Here is a 21,728-nt window from a genome sequence, read left to right as displayed (position 1 = left end):
GTGCGTCCGTTCCAACCGTTCTGCAAGCGATCCGGCTCCGGCACGGCGATTCCGGACGGCGACCGCTAATGTGAACCGGGCCTTAGTGTTAGGCGTTGCCGCAAGAAGTGTTAGCTGTAGCCATTGGAAGGAAAATGTTAAGAGTATCGGTAGGAGGTTTAGAGTTAGGTATTCACATTAGGAGGATTAGTGAGAGAGGATGAGAATACTAAGGTTAGTGTGAGAGGATAGCTTTCATTAGAAGTTTATATTACATAATATAATAGTAAAATTTTATATTACGGATATTACTATTATCAGATTACCACCAGCACCAATCTCATTTGCGTATATGCTAAACTTATGCCAAAAACATACAGATATTATAAGCTAGAAACTCAAGGTCCCCTATGACAAAACCTTCAAATTCTAATAATATAATCGAAGACACTGTAATAATCAGTGATATTATAACAACCCTTTACTATCACAACTCTCTGAACCTTACCATAGTAATAGACAATGTTAAAACTATCTGTTCAAAATACTTAATTCCAGTTCTTCAAACAGTGTTAAGGTAAAGACCATGGGCTGTTTTTTCAGTTTCAACTGTTAGGTGTCAATCTACACTTAGTGAGCCTGGTGTTGCGGTCCATATCACAGTATAGCACTCAACTAATGAAGGGGGCAATTGGCAGTACAGGCCACACCCCCTCCCACAGTTTACTGCAGAGCACAGCATCATCAACCTCAGATGCAACAACCCACTTCTACAGGGGAAGGCACAGAAGTAGAAAGTGCATGCAGTGACAGTGCCTGCCAAGTGATGCTTTTAAAGGCAACGTTTACTACTGAATAGTCTGCAGAAGGGAGTGTTAATTTTTCCTGAAGCTTCACTTTAATGGTCTCATCTGAAAATATGGTCAATTATATCCCATGTATTTTTCAGGTTTAAAATAGAACATAAAGTCGATTTAAAACGAGCTCTACTACAGCTAAATGTCACTGATGCCTTTGATCAAAGCTGCAATCTTTCAGGAATAACAGGTATGCTTTCTTTGTTGTTACTAAAGTTCACATCCTCTTCTTTTAGTGCAGTAGACAATCAAAGGTTCACAGCTGTCCGCACGCAACACTTAAATGTCACTAAGACAGTGTTACATTTAATAAGTATTAATTAAAGAACACCTGTGGAGACTTCCATCTTGACCTTCTAAAACATGCGCATTCCTGGGTCATAACACTGATCCTCTGGCAGTAATACTTTTAAAGTTACTCAGCTAGCTTCACAACACAAGGTACACATTCTCTAGTGGGTAATTATATTGTATTGAGGGGCTGCTTACGTTGTGCTCAAGGGGTACTTCAACCTATCACAGCAAACACATCATAGTTTTCTTTTGTTATAAAAAATTATTAATAAATAAATACACCTTAATCAGTATTTTAAGTTAATTATAATTATAAGTCCAAGAGAATATTTGAAAAATGCGTAAACACTATTATGGTGTATACTTAAAGAGACACTGAAGCGAAAAAAAAAATGATATTATGATTTGTATGTGTAGTACAGCTAAGAAATAAAACATTAAGATCAGATACATCAGTCTAATTGTTTCCAGTACAGGAAGAGTTAAGAAACTCCAGTTGTTATCTCTATGCAAACAAGCCATTAACTCTCCGACTAAGTCTTAGTAGTGGAGAGGGCTGTTATCTGACTTTTATTATCTCAACTGTAAGTGAACTGTTTACTTTTTCTCTGCTAGAGGAGAGGTCATTACTTCACAGACTGCTCTGAAAGACTCATTTTGAATGCTGAGTGTTGTGTAATCTGCACATATTATAGAATGATGCAATGTTAGAAAAAACACCATATACCTGAAAATAAAAGTATGAGAATATTTTCTTTGCTGCTAATCTTCTAGTAATTATTCATAGTACACAACCAATTCACTATATCATATTTTTTTTTTTCGCTTCAGTGTCTCTTTAACAAATATATGTGTCCAGGGGTATTAAAGATAATGCTAGATGCAATAAGCGTTATGCTAGATTCATAAGTGTTAAATTCAATATTAATGCTAAGAAACACTGGTTTAGAAAGCAGCATAGCGAGAGGATCTGCATTAGAGCTCGGAAACTAACATTTCAGAGAAGGAGGTGAAGGTGGCAGCTTCCATAATTCCCTAATGAGAACTGAACTTTAAAGTTCAGTGAACTGCTAACGCAATGCCATTTTGATGACAAAGGAGATGAGAGGAAACCTCGGAACACAGACAACATTAAATGACCAACATGCTCTAATCTATCCTAAAAAATATGTCTACCCATTAGGATTATGTTCCATCATTTGTAGCTAAAACACAACTCCTAAAGTAAACCTGAGACAGGAGAAAAAAAGTTGACTTTTACTTACCTGGGGATTCTAGCAGCCCTCGTACTCTTTGAGGTCCGTTCTTGTCCTCCAGGCCCCCACCGTGGGCTGTCACCCAAATTGAGTGAGTTATGCACTATGGTACATGTGTTGTCCCGGCTGCGCATCTCCTTCATCACGCTCTCGTAGTGGGGAGCATTCTGCACTAGGAATGGTCAATAAGATGCAAATCATTTCAAGTTGATGCAGGATTATGCAAATTGTGTATGCAAATTCATTCAGCTTGATAATGGACCAATCAAATGTTACCTCATTTACCATCCATATTCTTCACATATGCAGTTCGTAAAGACTTGTAACTGCGCATGTGCGGAATGCTTCTGGCCATGGGAAGGGACCTAGAGGACACAGAGAGATATCAAATACTATGAGGGGGGGGGCTGGATGAAGCCCCAGGTAAGTAAAAGTTTACTTTTTTTCTCCAGTCTCAGATTTACTTTAAAGAAGATATAAACTTATAAAAATAGGGATAAGAACAACTAAGGAATGTTTTTTTAGAAGCCAGCAGTATGAGATAGACACCATATTGATAAAAAATAATTATTTTTCTATCATGCATCAATTAAAAAAAGTGATCAAAATGGACACTTTAAACACACACTCCACCATTCCCACTAGGTTAGAAGCTTAGTTGTTTAAAGTAAACGTGCTTTCCAGAAGCTTTCATACCATGAATGAACTATGCATGTAGTTTTGTACTGTGTTACTGAAGGTTCAAACTGTACAGTGCATACACATTGTTTTTATTGTACCCTCTACTCAGCCACGAGTATTCATTTGCTCAGCAGCAAGCACAGTCCCTCCTACCAAGGATATCAATCATAAACATTTTTTTTTCAATAAGAGGGTATAGTCTTCCTCTTTGTCATTGGTGAGACAGGTCACGTGATGTTACCAATAACATGCGACCTGATTCAGCCAACTTAGGCTGAGGACCATCAACAGCTGCAGAAGAAACACTGCTAAATTTTGCAGGGCTTTCCTTGATAAAAAAAGGAAAAAAAACCTGACTAAAAAAAGGTTAAATCCTTTTACACGTGCAGTGATGCAGACTAAAGTGTAAAGCAGGAATTATCACTGCTTTATAAACAGGTCCTTAAATCATTATTCTCATTCTTCATACATTTCCATGCCCAATCTACACTCTCTAGTGACCAGGGTAGAAGCCAACTGTGTCCATTAACAGAGCTCCATTTGGTCAGTAGACTCGGCCTCTGGATCACAAAAAAATACGTCAGGCAGGAAGAGGAACATTTTTTCAAAAAGACCTTGTTTTTGAGAAAATGTAATTTTAGAAAGTTTAAAGATATAATGGTTTTTAAAGTCTGTATAGCAACATTTTTCTGAGGTACACTTACCGTACATTTACTGAGTTCTATACATTGGCTATCATTCATAAAGCGTTCCCGCATGCGGGGATGCTAAAAACAGCCAACTTTACCGAACACTGAGCAAAATGTGTATTCATAAAGGCTGTTTCCGCATGCGAAGCTGACTTTCCCGAGCAGAGAGATAAATGACCGCATTGTGCGGTGATTCTATGCAGAAATGTAAAAAAATATAAATTCATAAAAATTAACGCAAGTGGTATGCGGACGGGGATTACCGCTCCCCTGGATGTAGCGATAAGCATGCGGAGTACATGTAAGTGAATGGGGCAGACCTCCCAAACAGCAGCAGAGAGAACACCGCATGGAGGGACTCGGCCAGCTTCTCCTGTTTCCGCATGCCTACCGACAGCCTACCGACAGCCTACAGCGGGATATCTCCGCACTCCTATCGCAACAGGCAACATTTTTATGAATGACCACCCAGAAGGCTGAAATACCGACAGCGGTATTTTCCCGCACGTTTTTTTGTTACCGACAACACTTTTATGAATGATAGCCATTGTAAGAAAACTGACAAGCCTTTTTAACTCCTTGTCACCCACGCAGGCTAGTATAGCCAGAATTCAGAACCTGGACCAAGTGGGGTTCCACAGCCTGAGCTATACCAGCCTGCATGGTCCATAATATGGGGGGCTAAAAGAGAGGGGGGTGGCAAAGCATCATCCTCTACCCCAGGGGTCCCCAAACCCCAGGCCGTGGCCCACTGCTGAGCTGCAGACTGTTCTGACCTGGGCCGTGCCGTCTGTCATCACGGTGCAGAGAGAAGTGTCACTGAAGTTTGCAGGAAGCTATAGAGAAGGGCCGTCTGCAGCCATTGTTACTGCTGCCACCTAGTGTCTGTAATTTGTAATGCTGTATGCATTCTGTCTGTGCCGACACCAGATGGCAGCAGTGATGATGACTGGTTCACTCTAGTCTCTTGCCAGCCACAGAGTTCTGTCTGCAGGAGGTGATTGGCTGGTGCTGGAAGCTAGTGTGGGAAGAAGAATGGAAGCCTTAGGGAGGAGTAAAAGTGAGTGTGGGGAAAAGTGATCTGAGAGTGAGTAGGAAGGAAGTGTGAAGTGGATGTAGGAAGGAGGAAAAGGTGAAGTGAGTGTGGGGGAGGCGGGTAAAGGGGCTGTGGAGAGAATGGAAAGGTACAAGTGAGGGGAGGCAGATGAGGGTAGGAAATGAGTGAAGTGCTGAGGATGATGAAGATAGTGGTTAGGTAGGGCTGGTGCTGGCAGGACTTCTCTATGTAATGACACTGGAACAAGCCTGCAACCCCCACCACAACCCCCGCGCATTCACCTGCACCATCCCGGTCCTTGGAAAAATTGCCTGATGCTGAAGCGGTCCTTGGGTCAAAAAAGGTTGGGGACCACTTTGGGGATGGGGACCACAAAGCCCTGGGGATGAGACCCTTGACCATACCATGGAGAAGGGTCTCATTCCCCACCTCCAGTGCCCAGGAGAAGGCGGTGGCAGCTACCACCATGCCTGTGGGTGTAGTCTTTGAAGGGTCGGTTTCTTGGCGGCATCTGGAGTCACCTGTAACAAAATTGCATGTAGTATAAAACAAACTTTAAGGATACTTTATTTGAAAGATGCACTTTGACAACTACATTTTTTAACATATGGTTTTTAATGCAGCAATTGAAACGGTCCCTAAGATAATGAAGGGAATGTTTTTGTTTTTATTTGTGGGCATAATATTAGCCTACAAAATACATAAAAGTACATAAATGCAAATAACCCGTCATGCTTTCCATACAGGATTTATAACTGCAATTTTAAAATTTGGCAGAAACTTCAAACATATATATTTCAAAGGTGGTTCAAAAAGTGTCCGTTGAAATTAATGAAGCCGGAAGCGAAGCAGCTGCCTCAACAGGTAAACCAGAGAGTAACACTTCACAACAGTGGTTGAGATAACTACATTTTAAGTAGAGTCTAGTGTTGTAAAAATAACTCAAGATACTATGGGCTTGATTCACAAAGCGGTGCTAACCTACTTAGCACGTCTAAAGTCTTTAGACGCGCTAACCAGGGTGCTAAGTAGGTTAGCACCGGATTTCTCAATCAGATCGCGTGGTAACTTTGCGCGCGCAAAGTTTTACGCGCGCAAAGTTTTATGCGCGCTAAGTCCCATAGGCTTTAATGGGCACTTCGCGCGGAGCGCCCTGCGCTCTGTGCAGTACGCGCGTAAAGTTTTACGCGCATAAAGTTTTGCGCGAGTAAAGTTTAGACGTGCTAAGGGGGTTTTCACAGGCGTGCTAACAGTTAGCACCGCTTTGTGAATCAAGCCCTATGTCTACACATTGCAAGCAGTAAGAAATGAGCAAAGCAAAGGACTTTCATAAAAACTGCTAGCTGTAAAAAGTATCATGTATATATTGTCAGTGTGAAAGTAATTTTCAAAACCAGTGTTGCACTCTTTTCTCCAAGCCCTATTGACCCCTTGCAGACAGGCAATGTCTAGGAAGGTAAAGCAAGCTTGGAGCTCTGCACCTTTTGCAATACCAGCCAACATGGTTATTAGTATTGGGGGTGCCTTGCAGAAAATCCTCCATTTTAAAACTCAAGGACAAGAATCTCCATTCCACCTTTAATAAAGAGTGGGCTATCAGATATCTGTTTTTATAAATAGAAAGTTTATGGAGCTCTGATTATATAATGTAATCAGTTTTATTCATCAATATAGAAAATCTAGCATATCATATATATTAAAAACAATATAAAGCATAAATAAGGGCTCCGTTATAGTTCTACCCTGGTGTGCACTCCTTTTACGGGAACATATTTTGTGTACACATTTTTTCTTCGGGCCAAAATTCAATAATGCTTTAAGTTGTGAATGCCGGCCTTGAAGTAGTATAGTAATGGTCACCCCGTATACCTTTACTGGTATGCCTCTATGTGTCAAACATATACACACTCATTGCTGACCTATACAGGTCAAACCTCAATCAATGATGCTTTGAGGTTTGACCTGTATAGGTCAGTAATGAGTGTGTATATGTTTGACACATAGAGGCATACCAGTAAAGGTATACGGGGTGACCATCACTACACTACTATACTACTTCAAGGCCGGCATTCACAACTTAAAGCATTATTGAATTTTGGCCCGAAGAAAAAATGTGTACACAAAATATGTTCCCTTAAAAGGAGTGCACACCAAGGTAGAACTATAAAGGAGCCCTTATTTATGCTTTATATTGTTTTTAAGGGGAGGTTTTATCAATGTTATATGTGATATGCTAGATTTTCTATCTTGATTAATAAAACTGATTACATTATATGCTCAGAGCTCCCTAAACTTTCTATTTATAAGCATATATTTGCATAGGTAAGATGAGTAATATGTTCTGAGGGTAGATATCCTGTAACCTCTTTAGATATCAGATATCTGACTTCTCTCAGGTAAATGGGATTATTTAAGACTCCTTATCAAAGTCACATGCTTGAGGACACTTTTTTACACACTCATGCAAGCTCCTGTTTAACAGTGAATGATGAATGCTAAAATTGTCAAAAACCTTAAGGGGTTAAAGGGGAACTTCAGCCTAAACAAACATACTGTCATTAAGTTACATTAGTTATATTAATTAGAATAGATGGGTAATATAATTTTTTACCCACACTGTTTTAAAAGAACAGGCAAATGTTTGTGATTCATGGGGGCTGCCATCTTGGTCATGGGGGCAGCCATCTTTTTGGTTGAAAGGAGGTGACAAGGAGCAGGAGACACAGTTCCAACTGTCCTGTGTCCTGATAACCCCTCCCAGCTGCACACACTAGGCTTCAAATGTCGAATTCAAAATGTAGAAAAAAAAATTGCACTAAAACAGCAGAATGAGAGCAACAACATCATAAATCCCATCATGCTTTGCACAGCATCAGGGGAAAAAAGCCCGCGCAGTTTTCTTCTGTGCAGCTAAAAATGAGGCTTGGATAATAGAAACAAAGTTCTGATGCTGTGAAACTGTTAAAGAAACACCAAGCTTTTTCAGTTCTGCTGAGTAGATTTTTAGTCCGGAGGTTCACTTTAAATTACATACATTCTGTATCACCCTGGGCAACAGATTGGAGAAAAGCCCCTTGTCCCTAAAACTGGAGAAGAGTTCTTTGCAAAGAGATAAGGGGCCCGATCCAATTCACTTTTTCTCTTATGCTGGGAATACACGGTTCATTTCTGGCGCTCGATTCTCCTCATGATTGTTTTTGCCGCTCGATTCTGCAGTCTATTCTCTTTTCTTCAGCTCGTTTTTCTTATCTTTTACCATTTACTTCTATCAGAAATCGAGCGGCGAAAGTATCGAAAGGGAGATCGGACATGTCGGAAATTTATCTATCGAACCATCTAATCACCTCAAAAACGAACCGTGTATTCCCAGCATTAGGTTTTGCCTAGTAGATCATTTTTCAGCTTCTATTTGAAATAACTTTTGCACTCTGCAATTTAAAAAGTTAGTGAAAATTATTCTGAGTATTGTCTCGCTTGCTTGTGGCTTAAAGGGAACCAAAACTGAGAAGGATAAGGATTTTTCCTTTTAAAATAATACCATATGCCTGACTCTCCTGCTGACCCTGTGTCTCAAATACTTTTAGCCACATCGCCTCAACAAGCATGCAGATAAGGTGCTCTGACTGAAATCAGACTGGATTAGCTGCATGCTTGTTTCAGGTGTGAGATTCAGCCACTACTGCAGCTAAAGAGATCAGGGCTGCCAAGAAACTGGTATTGTTTAAAAGGAAACATCCCTCTCAGTTAAGGTTCCCTTTAAAAGGCATTTTATTTATATTGTGAAAATATCACCCAGGAGAAAATTTAGGAGAAAGAGTGAATTGGATTGGGCCAAAGGTATGCTGAAATGTTAAGAACCACGTGGGGTGGTAGAGTTTAAAGGAAATCTAAAGCTGAAAAAAAAGGTTTAACTTACCTGGGGCTTCTTGCAGCCGCCCGCAATCTTCCTGCGCCGTCCTTCTGAGACCCTCTGGCCAGCAGCGGCCACCCCCTGAAAGCTGGCTGGCCATGCACTTCCACCTCGCTTCCCCATGAAAGGCAGTGTTCTGTGCATGCATAGTACAAGGAAATCACTACTGTGCATGTGCAAAATGATCGCGGTAACGGGAGCGTGATCAGGGAGCACGCAGCTCGGGGCTGCGCATTCGCAGTAACCTTTGACAGGATGACTGCAGCGAGCTGCAAAAAGCTCCAGGTAAGTTAAACTGTTTTTTTGTTTTTTTTTTACCTTAAGTAACCCATGAAGGGTCAGAGTCCCAAACTCTCCTTTGTTTATCCAAGTTCTACATAAAATATGACATTGAATGACATCGCAATGCATGGCTAATAATTTATGTGATGAATGATGTGGCGGTCTCCTCACCACACAATACATTGCCTGTTGATAATAGGGAATATGTACATGCGCATGGACTGTTTCCCTATTCATATCGGTAGAGCTATGTGTGGCTGCAAATGCAGCAATGCCCACCTCCTGGTTCATGGAAGACCAAGACAGATTGTAGTTACTACACATTGCTGTCATTTCATTGGTGGTCAGGATGGATCACATCTTGCATGAGCTGGATTTTGTACTTGTTAATGGCACTGCCTCTGACAAAAGAGACCAGGGCTTGAATCCTAGCTGAATCCAGTACCTATTCAGTAAGGAGTGCTTGGGCAGCACTTCCTAACACTGCAGGGTGGCCTATTGAGCGTGCTCTAGCTGAAGCTAGTACCTTTACAAAACGGAAGCCATGGGCAGCACTCTCTAGCAGTGCAGAGGGCCTATTGTGAGAAACTTTAGTGGTTGCAGCTCTTAAGTCCATCAAGTGGTCACCAAAGGGTGAAATTGTATACTGCAATCCTCAACTTTGTAAATCAGGCTCAAAATCCCCTTCCTTTGTATGACCATTCAATGCTAAGCCACTAAAACAAATACGTTCTTGCATAATCTGTTCATTTCACACTAACATTATTACTAGATATTGCATGCAGAACCTAAAGTGTCACTTTGCATGTTCCAGGAATGCAGGTAGCTGCAATGAGCATGACCAATCACCGCTTTGTTGCTGATCGACCTTTCTTGTTCTTTATTCGTCACAACATGTCAGGTGAGATGGGCTTTACAAATATTAACACAATGTCATTATGTGTTCCTTATGAATCTGATTAAACTAAGGTTATTGCCTGCACTGTGAACGATTAACTGAATTAGTGAGAACCAACTCCGCTGTTTGACTTCATTTGTTACATGTTATTGTGACATGCAATCTCGTTAATAGCTCAGCAGACAACAGGAAATAAAATGGCTTACTTCAAGAGCGACAGCCTATAGCATTTGTTTGTCACTCAAAGTCACACATCAGATTCAATTATTGCCCAAGACACAGATCTTCAAGCCTGAATAACAAAACGGAATGGGCCAGTCTCTGGGTTGTTTGAGTTAAAGCTCCTGATAAGCTAGACTAAATAAAATCTGTAGAATCTTGCAGCTTTAAAGGATATGCAAGGTGAAAAAATAAAGGTTAAGCTTTATTTACCTGCATGGCTGGATTTCAGGCAAGGCCGTAAAGGCCATGGCCTCGGGCACCAGGAAAGCAAGGGGCAGGCTGTGAGCAGCAGTGTGGCAGGAGCAGTTAGCCTGCTACACAGAATATGCATATAGCAGTGGGCGACTACCAACAGCTAGATCTGGCAGTCGGGAATTGAAGGGGCGGCAAACCGGCACTTGGGGTCCTTTTCCACTAGCAATTACAATCACAATCGCCAGCGATTGCGATTTTTTTATTAATTCTGTTATGCGATTGCGATTTTTCATTTGCATTGCATTATCACTCTAAAAATCGTTCCAGAAAGCGATTGCGATTTCCAAATCAAATTACTATAGTGGAAATTACTGCTCATGATTTCTATGATAAAGTAACAACCCTAGTGATTTAAAAATCAGTAGAGCTTTGCGATTCAGCTGTGCAGTGATCTCTGAGCTGTCTGTTACACACCGAATGTGCTGCTCGCCAATTAGCTTACATTCGAATCACTGCTATTACTTTACTAACTGTTCTTAGAGCAGCTTACAATCTAATCCTTGCTGTGTTGGAGTTTAGAATGTTGTCGGTCCGGGAGCAGCTGATGATAGTGAGCCTTGGGCGGTAAAAAGCACAAATCCGGCCCTACTCACCTGTGGCTTCTTCCAGCCCCTATCTGGTCCAGCACTGAAGTTCCGTTGTCCCACAATGTGCTGCTGTCACCTCTGTAGGATTGCTGAACCCAGCCAGGTCAAGGGTTTCTGCACATGTTTGGGCAGCACGGTGGCGTAGTGGTTAGCTCTCTCGCCTTGCAGCGCTGGGTCCCTGGTTCGAATCCCAGCCAGGGCACTATCTGCAAAGAGTTTGTATGTTCTCTCCGTGTCTGCGTGGGTTTCCTCCGGGCACTCCGGTTTCCTACCACATTCCAAAAACATACGGATAAGTTAATTGGCTCCCCCTAAAATTGGCCCTAGACTACAGTACTTACACTACATAATATAGACATATGGCAATGGTAGGGATTAGATTGTGAGCTCCTTTGAGGGACAGTTAGTGACAAGATATATATATATACATTGTACAGCGCTGCGTAATATGTCGGCGCTATATAAATACTAAATAATAATAATAATGTTTGGGCACACCGGTCATGATTTTTCTCCCGGGGCTGGTGTTGCGGATCTTCTGGAAATGGCAGCAGCACACCGAAGGACAATGGAACTGCAGCATTGGACGTGATAGACTTTTAGGGGCTGGAAGAAGCCCAAGGTAAGTAAAGTTGAATCTTCCTTTTTCCCTCTGCTATCCTTTAAGCTATGTATACATCAGATGATCGCTGGATTTGGTGATAATTGTATCTTTGCACAGTCTTTTTAGGATTATTCTTCTCAAGGAATTTTCTCAATTTAGTGCTATTGTATTCCCCTGATATAAGTCCCTACACTTTACTATACCCTTCTGTGTAAAACACTTCAGGTCCACTTTAAAGTCAGCTACAGGCATAACATTGTGGCGGAACATGTGAACTTGCTTTTCAAATCTGCCCAATGACCTGCTCATCTTTCTGCATGTTGGAGAGGTACAGGAGGAGGTCCTGTACTTTTCAACATGCAGAAAGATGAGCAGGCCATTGGGCAGATTTGAAAAGCAAATTCACATGTTCTGCCACAATGTTATGCCTGTAGCTGACTTTAAAGTGGACCTGAAGTGTGTTCCTCGTGTCATGACAGACTTATTATTCTAACTGACCATCTAGGGATTTGTCATACTGGTTGGACAAGGAGAAGGTATTTCTGCCCTCTGGTCATTGCATCCGTTTAAAAATACTCCACTGGGTAATGCTGCTATTTGAATATTGCGCATTACATTCAAATAACCTCTTAGCATCAGGAATTTGCAAGGCATTATTGCATGGCACCATTGCTTTCTAGCACTAACCCCCCCACCCTCTAACACTATCCCTCCTCCCTACCTACACCTAACAATATCCTCTCCACCCTACCTACACTTAACACTAACCCCCCCCCCCTCCCACCTACCACTAACCTCCCTCCTACCTATACCTAACAATTTCCCCCTACATACACCTAAGCATAGCCCAGAGAGCCACACCTATACCTCTCTGTCGCCATTTATGATGGTAGTTGGCAAAAGATATAACCAATACTGATATTCGGCTATGCACGTGCAGCAGTAATCTGGAGTTCGGCTATACAGTAGTCCAGCTCCAACGTTGATGTTCAGCCCTGCTGCATCATAGCCAGCCACACAGTGCCCCTGAAGACCAAATCATACATTTGGCGAGCCATAGCCAGAATTATCAATTGCAGTGTCTGTCTCCTCTGACACAAACTCCCAGTGACAACTGCAGCATTAGGAAAAGACTAGAAAAAGGCCAAAGTAAGATAATTTACAAGGTTAGATTTACGTAGGTCAGGCAGCATTCAATTTTTAAGGTACTGTGGTTAAATGTGGCTTTGTCATACCTGTATTTTTATAATAATGTCCATGTACAAAAACCAATGGAAAACACCACTGAATGACTGTATTGGCCTTGCCATACTTTTCTTTACACAGAAATGTCAGCATACAAAACAATAAGAACAACGACAGGTTCACTTTAAAGTAATACCACGCAAATATCACTGCTGATAGAGGCTATATGCTGAAACTCTACCTGTTAAGTATAATGTTTATTCACAGTCTGCACACCTGTCATTGGCATCCCTGTGAAATGAAATTCCTGCTTTGTCTCTCAATTTGCAATATATTGTACTCACATTGAAAATGATAGTGTTCTTAACAAGTTCTATTCAGAAACATATGGAGAATGCACAGGGCCGATTCTATGTGCAATAGGGCCCCTGGGCAAAATTAAACATTATTAGGTATATCATGTGCCGCGTCATGTTGAAGAGGCCCCCTGTGAGGATGAAAATGGGAGTACACAGAGCAACGGACATATGGATGAGAGTGGGCTGGCCAGAACAGGTGAGCCGCTACTATGTAGGGGCCCCAGGGTCAAAATCAAGTTAGAGGAAGACCTGGGGAGATCTGGCAGCACTTGGGGGCCCTGGGGCAATCCCAAGTTGCACCAATGGTAGCACCGTACCTGCACTCTAGGGGGTTGATTCACTATCACTATAGCTCCCCTTACTGCACGCTTAGTGTGCCTTATCAGAGTTAATGTGCTTATCAGAGTTAACATGCCTTATCAGAGTTAGTGTGCCTTATCAGAGTAGCATAGCGAGCACTACAAACTTATGCCTGCTAAGTGGCAATGACAAGAGCTTTACTTGTCCTGCCCTGAGCCCCTGCAGGTCCAATCACTTTAAAGGACATTATCCCCGCACTTTGATTGGCCCAATTGGCTGCCTGTCAAGTGACAGGTAGCCTATTGGGCAAATGAAAGTGCGGGGATAACTACTTTAAAGTAATTGGATGCGCAGGGACTCAGGGCAGGTCGAGTGGAGCTCTCGTCATTGCTAATTAGCAGGCATAAGTTCTTAGCGCTCGCTATACTACTCTGATAAGGCATGCTTACTCTGATAAGGCATTATTAACGCTGATAAGGCATGTTAAGCGTGCAGTAAGAGGAGGTATAGTGATAGTAAATCAACCCCATGATGAGGAGAACGATACCGTAGATGTCAGAGCTAAGACAGTTCTTTTATCTAGTCTGGAGCTCTACTTATAAGACATATAGTGTTACCCATGGCTGACAACAACCAGCAAATTGTTAGTTCAAGTATCATTCTGACAGGAGGCATAAAATAAATCCTCTTTACCTGCTTTTAGTTTATGTTTTATGCCATTGGTTTTTAAGTGTTTTTGTTTTTAAATATTAGTGTGGTAGTAGCTGCTCTGCACAAGTACATGCAGAAATGGATTGCCTACAACGCTGACGCGCTCATGAATTTCTGGCTGACAAAATAAATGACTCATGACAATGTCACCTGCGACTTCAACTGGCAAAAGAGAACACAAAGGCAGATTTATTATCTATATGAGCTAATGGGTATCAGAACAGAGGGCGATGCCTCAGGCTTTCCAATGCATTTATGCAGGCAAAACTGAAGACATCCAAACAGGTTAAAGTGGACCTGATATCTTGCACAGGACAGAAGGAAAACATTGAGAAATGCACTCTGTATGTATTTAGAGAGTTTAGTCTGTCTAATTACCCCTCATCAGGGACTTATCATAAGTGTCTAATTTGATCTCTCAATTGTGTCACCTAACTGCCACAGCAGACAAGCTCACTTGAAAGCACAGGATGTTAACAATATGTCTGCTTACATGAAAGCAGAAAGTAGAAACAGTGCAGATCTATTGCAGGATTTGTATTAAAGGTTATTATGCTGTTGCGTATCTTTTAGAGCAGAGAGGACATTCTGAGTTCAGGTCCGCTTTAACGTATAGTTTCACGAAAAAAAAAATGTACTTTGTGACCTTTTAAGTATGTGAAGTGAATGTGATATTTATGTCTTTCTTGAGTTGAAAATATAAAAAAAAGACCTCAGTGAAAAGTGAACCATCGACTTTAATGATCTCCCGTTCACAATGGAAGGGACCACGATTAATTACAGTAATCTGAGCAAACATATTTCAATGCAATGATTATCTATAATAGGAAAAAAACAAGGTTGTTTATTGATCACCATCGTTTCATGATCATCCTGTCAAATATCATTGTTCTCTAATGCATTGTTTGCTCTCCTAGGATCGATTCTGTTTATGGGAAAGGTGACAAATCCAGATCTGAGTGATGCAAGAGGACGAGATGTAGAATCATTATAAATAAAATAAACAGCCACATTTTAGAGCAGTTCTCACTCTCCTGTGAGCTGAAAAATGGCAACTATTTTCTTGTCATTAATCTGCTTTTGACATACGTTACGGTCATTGCCTTGAACAGGGATGAAGACCATAACTTAACGCTATTAGCAAAAAAAACCAAAGAAATTGCTCTTTTGCTGGTGTTATCAATAATGATAATAAAATAAACTTCTTCGCTGCATCTGCTGTTTTGCTAAAGTACACCTGTCACTGAATAACAAAGCTGAAAACCAGGACTTTTACAAAGAAAGGATACTGTGTGCAGGGCCGGTTCTAGACTTTTTACTGCCTGCGGAAAACTTTTCAGGATGCGCCCCGCCCCAAATTGGAATGATCGCACAGCACCCCACAATTTGCACTGCGCGTTATAGGTGAGCCCCCCCAAAAAACACCCTCAGTATAGGTAAGTAGCCCGTTATACTGTAGGTGCCCCAGAGTTGATAGCTAGGTACAGTTGCCCGCAGTATAGGTTAGCCAGGTGCAGTTGCCCCCAGTATAAGTTGGCCAGGCATTCTCTTCACTTCCTGTTTCTGCCTGATGCTGCCCCCAGACTTCTGCAGCCTAAGGAAGTCGCCTCATTTGGCATCATGGGCGGACCGGGTCTGACTGTGTACTTGCAGAACATACTTGCAGATCTACAAACTGCCACAGAACTGGGTCCCCATCCCCATTTCAAATGCCCATGAGGGCACTATCTGCACAGAGTTTTTATGTTCTCCCCATGTCTGTGTGGGTTTACCCTGGGCACTCTAGTTTCCTCCCATATCCTAAAAACATACAGATAAGTTCATTGGCTTCCCCCTAAAACTGGCCCTAGGCTACAATGGACATATAGCTATGCTAGGCAGGGGGGTAACAATAGACCCTGCAAGGGATGCAGCTGTGGGGGGCCCAGAAGGGCATATAGGGCAGCCGAAATGATATAAACCTGCTCATAGTAATCAATTGTTTGCTTTAACCAAAAAAAGCTTCCTTGCTTGTTCTAATGAAGCTGCCATATTATAATGTCCACTGACTGCAAGAGAGTGCTGGACATTTGGGACATTGGAAGTAACTGCATGAGTGTTCACATGATCACTTATAGAACACACAAACTAAGAGTAATATGGTGACTGCCATATTTATTTTATTTTACACAATGCCAGTTGCCTGGCTGTCTTGCTAATCCTCTGAATCTAATACCTTTAAGGTCCGTACACACGCCGGACTTTAGGCAACGACGGGTCCGTTGTTGCCTCCCGCTGGGTGGGCGTGCCAGCGACAGTCCGGCGTGTGTACGCTCTGTCGTCATACTGATACGGCTGTTTCTGAGCGATCCGCCCGGCGGATCGCTCAGGAACAGCCGTATCAGTCTGACGACAGAGCGTACACACGCCGGACTGTCGCTGGCACGCCCACCCAGCGGGAGGCAACGACGGACCCGTCGTTGCCTAAAGTCCGGCGTGTGTACGGACCTTTAGTCATAAGGTCCGTGCACATGCCTGATCAAAGGCAACGACGGGTCTGTCGTCACCTCCTGCTGGGCATGTTTTCAACAGACAGTACAGCATGTGTACAGTCTGTCGGTGGACTGATAAGGCTGTTTCTGAGCGGATCGCTCAGAAACAGCCTTATCAATCCACCGACAGACTGTACACACGCTGTACTGTCTGTTGAAAACATGCCCAGCAAGAGGTGACGACGGACCCATCGTTGCCTTTGATCAGGCTGTACTGTCCATTGAAAACATGCCCAGCAGGAGGTGATGACGGACCCGTCGTTGCCTTTGATCAGGCATGTGTACGGACCTATAGACCCTGAACAAGCATGTTTTTGATTGAAATCTGACTGGATTAACTGCCCACTTGTTTTAGGTGTGTTATTCAGATAATATTGAAGCCAAAGATCAGCAGGAATGCTGTGCAACTAGCATTGTTTAAAGGGAAATAAATATGCCCGCCTCCATATCCCTCTCAGTTCAGGTGTCCTTTAAAAGTATAGACCACTTTATATGTACTTGTGGTGATTTTTAAAGAACACTTAAAGTGAGAAGGATATGGAGGGCAGGCTGCCATATTTGTTTCCTTTTAAAGAGAAACTCAGACCAAGAATTGAACTTTATCCCAATCAGTAGCTGATACCCCCTGTTACATGAGAAATATATTCCTTTTCACAAACAGACCATCAGGGGGCGCTGTATGACTGATATTGTGGTGAAACCCCTCCCACAAGAAACTCTGAGGACCATGGCAATCCTGGCAGTTTCCAGTCTGTGAACCTTGTTGCATTGTGGGAAATAGCTGTTTACAGCTGTTTCCAACTGCCAAAAAAGCATGCAGCAGCTACATCACCTACCAACAGTAAAAAGGTCACCAAGTAATAAATGTCAGAATGTAAATCAGGGATTTAACAGATTTTACAATGGGCAAACACTGACTAAATCATTTATACATAATTATTGTAAAAATTAAGCAATTTTTTATTACATTATTTTCACTAGAATACCTCTTTAAACAATGCAAATTGTCTGTCAGTCCTGCTGATCCTCTGCCTCTAATATGTTTAGATATAGACCCTAAACAAACACGCAGATCAGATGTTTGACTGAAGTTTGACTCGATTCGCCACATACTTGTTTCAGGTGTGTGATTTAGACACTACTGCAGGCAAAGAGGTCAGAAGGATGCCAGGCAACTAGCATTGTGTGATAGGAAATAAATATGGTGGCCACCATATCCCCCTCACTTCAGGCAGCATTTATGATCTAAAATTATGTGAATGTCTCTGATTAACTTTGTTTTGACTTTGGATTCTGCATCAGGATGTGATCTAAAACATAAATATAAATCAGTAGAAAAAAAACATCAAGATATCACCCATAGCAAACACATTCAAAACATTACAGCTGGAAGATTTTTTTTTTTAAAGACCAATCCACCTCGCATGTGTTTGATAAAGGAAAAATGTCTCCCATTTAAGATACAAACACTACTATGGAACGGATTCACAGTAGTTTCTTGCTCAAGGCAAGCACTCATTAGCATCCACTGCTGGTTTGCACAGACAAGTTACGTCTATGATTGCTGCTATCACAACTTAGTTTATCTTAAGGAGAGAACATGGTTCATTAACTGGGTTATGCTTTATTTCCTATTATGCAAATCTTCAGCTACGGAATCTCAGAGGATGTGTAATAACCTTTCTTCCTTAATGTGTCCCACATTAAAGTACCGCTTTCGGTTTGTGGTACTCCAGAGGAAAGCTATGAGTTCTGGAAACTTCTCACAGCTGCTCCTGCATAGTGTCACGGTTTGGCTTCACTGGGTGCTGGGCTGTTCTGTGTCTCACACAGCACGCAGCATTCCTTCTCAGCTCTCCCCTGGCTCCCCAAACATTTGCTGCTAAGGCCTGCCCTGCCATCACTGACAGGCATAAAGAAGACTCAGGGCATTGTTCCAGAGCAAAATGCTCCTTCGTGACTACATACACACTCAGGCCTGAATTTACCTCACAGGAGCCTATAGGCACGGATGTCCTGGCACCCTAGACTTTGCCCTCCATGAACCTACAAACTGCACCACAAGTGTGCTGGCTGGCCTAGCTGTCACTTCTCTCTTACTTCCCTTGCCCGTCATAGGTAGCTACAGGTGCCCCATAGTATTAGGTAGCCAGAAGTACCCTCAACATGAAGTACTGTAGTCCCCAAGTATTAGGTGGCTAGAAGAACCTCAGAATTAAGTAGCTAGAGGTACCCCTGACTGAATGGAGAGCTCGTCAGTGAAATGCCGAAAGTAGGGCGAGTAACCTCTTATTTATACTCTGGACTCTGCATAGTGAAGGATGGAGGGAGGCGCTCGGGGAGGGGAGTGAGCCGCCTTTCCGGAATCAGGCGCCTGTAGGCACGTGCCTACAGTGCCTTATGGTAAATCCGGCCCTGTACACACTACATACACCCTGTTCTTTTGCTATAATTCTTATTTCTTGTTTTAGTGACGCCAGCTTTCCTCTACTTTCTGACTGTTTTTCTACCTGATGACTGACTTTGACTCCGTGCCTGTTGACAAACTCTGACTCCATGCCTAATTACTGACTTTGAGTATATGCTTAATGACTGACTTTGACTCCGTGCCCGATGACTGACTTTGACTCCGTGCCCGATGACTGACTTTGACTCCGTGCCCGATGACTGACTTTGACTCCGTGCCAAATAACTAACTTTGAACTCCGTGCCTAATGACTGACTTTGACTCGGGCCTGGGACCTCCCCCCCCCCCCCCCCCCCCTCAATTGTGCACTGGCAAGTTTATAGCATAATGCATTGCTTTGGCACCTTCAGGAATCAAAATAGAGAAGGAATGATAAGTAACTTTAGTGGAGCACGCACAGACATGGTCGTTACTACGGCAGGCACATCACTGCTGGATACCCCCTTGTATTAGGTAGCTAGAGGTGCCCCCTCAGTACAGACAGCAAGAGGTTTACCCTCATTATAGATGCTCAGAGGTGTTCACCAGCATAGGTAGCCAAAGGATTCCCCCCAGCATAGATAGCCAGAGGTTTCCCCACACCATAGGTAGACCGAGGTTTCTCCTCATTGTAGGTAGCCATAAGTTTCTGATTGTTAAAGGTATCTAAAGGTAGTCTAAACGAGAAACCTTGTCTACTTGGGGTGAGCTAGCAGGAAACATCACAGGGAACAGATCTATAATCACAGCACCGTCTACAATCTGAAGCATTGTAATTGGCTGAATACTGTGAGTGCAGTTATTACAATCTATCTGAAACCTAAGGATTGTAGAAGGTGCTGTCATTGGAGATGGAGAACTGTTGAAACACCAACCAATCATGTAAATGGAATCTCCCTATGAGGTTTCCCGCTAGCTCACCTAAAGTATATTAATTGGGAGCCTCGGGGAGGAGACAAAAAAAACCACCTCTCAGTGAAGCACATGTTTCCGTTGCGACCGCTGCAACTCCGGTAGCTATGCCACTTGTCTTCCCATAAACTACTTCTTTGGCAAGATCATCTTGACTGGGAAGGGTAATCAAAGTCTGAATCTGTGTCATTGCTATGCACAAATTAATAGAAAAAGATCTTATCTATCAACCCCATAGCTCCCCAACTGTCCCCTTTTTGGAGGGACAGTTCCTCTTTGGGAACCAAATCCCTGTCCCTCTTTCTCCCTCATTTGTCCCATTTTCATTACTAATGTACAGATCTAATTGTATTTTGTTATTTAAAAATTAGTTTCACTGACTCTAAACTTTATTCCTTCATTTAAATTCATATATTTCTTATTTTCAAATACTAAAATGAAGGAAAAGTACTGATGATAGAGAGGACTAGTGTGGTTTGAATGATAAAACTACATCTTTTGCTTCTGAATTCATTGTGATATGCATGACGAGGGGTGTGGTCGGGCGTGGTTAGAGGAGTGGCAGGGGAGTATCTTAAAGAGGAATTCTAACCCAGGTTTGAACTTCATCCCACTCAATAGCCGATACCCCCTTTCCCATGAGAATTCTTTACCTTTTCTCGAATAGATCATCAGGGGGGTCTGTATGCAAGGTCGTAAATACAAATCTTGTGGCCCCCCCCAAAAAACTTTGATGGGGCCCACTAATGTTCATCACACACATTCCCTTGTCTACCTCTGGTGACCCTTTCAGCCTGGGGGCCCATCTTGCAAGCAGCGGCGTAACTAGAGGGGTGCATCCCCAACAATGGAAGGAGGGCCCAGAGCTGTGATACAGGGGACTATTCCTCTGATACAGGGATCTATACTTCAGATCAGGTGTTTTTGTGGCTACAATTGTTATGGGTGTGAAGCTCACGATGGCCACCCTTGTTTTATGACTCTTGTGAGATGGGCCCCAAAGAAAAGGTTGTGAACTTTGGGGGGGGGGGGGGGCTATAAAATTTTTCGCTGGGGGGCCCCATGAATTGTAGTTACACCACTGCTTGCAAGGGTCATTAACCACTTTAGGATCCTTGGTACGCATATCCACGCCCCTTTAAACTTCACGTGCGGATCAGGGGCGTAGATATGCGTACTGCTGCCTTACCGTCGCGTTCATGATCCCCGCGCTGTTTTCCGCCGATCCACCGTCGCAGCCCCCTCCATCTGTGATCAGGATGTGAGAATCTTTTGATTCTCAATCCTGATCACAGTTCCGTTGTCTTCGGAGAGCTTGTTACCATCGCATAAGCTCTCAGACCCCACACTTCTGTGTTTGGCTGTGTTCTATTAATAGAAACACGGTCTCAATAGCACCATCTTGTGGCCAAAAAGTAAAATACACCTATTTATGCCACTATACTGTTTTCCATAGCAAGTTTAATATTTTTTTTTTTTATTTTATTACTTTTAACCCCTTCCATCCCTGCCCCACATTTACAGAAATAAAACACTTGTTAAAAAAAAATTAAAAAAATGACATCATTTAATTTTTTTTACATAAATAGTTACCTTAGGGACTTTTGTAATACGGATGTCATGAGTATATTTTTTCAAAAAAAGTTCTAATAAGTGTAAAAGTATTAAAAATCCCTAAATGGAAAAATGCTCCTTCATTTCCAGTTAAAATAT

The 21,728-nt window shown here is 42.4% G+C and overlaps 1 protein-coding gene across 2 annotated transcripts in view; it reads left to right on the top strand.

The window, feature by feature from the left end:
* SERPINI2 (serpin family I member 2) overlaps window positions 1–15,276 on the top strand; it is a 54,624-nt gene extending 39,348 nt beyond the window's left edge. The window contains exons 6-9 of one of the 2 annotated variants that reach the window (XM_068280956.1): window positions 929–1,026; window positions 5,591–5,677; window positions 9,820–9,906; window positions 15,044–15,276. In XM_068280956.1, the coding sequence (XP_068137057.1) occupies window positions 929–1,026; window positions 5,591–5,677; window positions 9,820–9,906; window positions 15,044–15,120 (349 nt within the window). In that variant the 3' untranslated portion in view covers window positions 15,121–15,276. The remainder of the gene's footprint in view (window positions 1–928; window positions 1,027–5,590; window positions 5,678–9,819; window positions 9,907–15,043) is intronic. The other variant, XM_068280957.1, reaches the window with a different exon arrangement.
* Window positions 15,277–21,728: the final 6,452 nt, after the last annotated feature.

The sequence above is a fragment of the Hyperolius riggenbachi genome, chromosome 4 (genome assembly GCF_040937935.1).
Source record: "Hyperolius riggenbachi isolate aHypRig1 chromosome 4, aHypRig1.pri, whole genome shotgun sequence".
Lineage (NCBI taxonomy): Eukaryota > Metazoa > Chordata > Amphibia > Anura > Hyperoliidae > Hyperolius > Hyperolius riggenbachi.
Note: the sequence above shows the minus strand (reverse complement) of the source record. Positions and strands in the feature narration are given on the sequence as shown.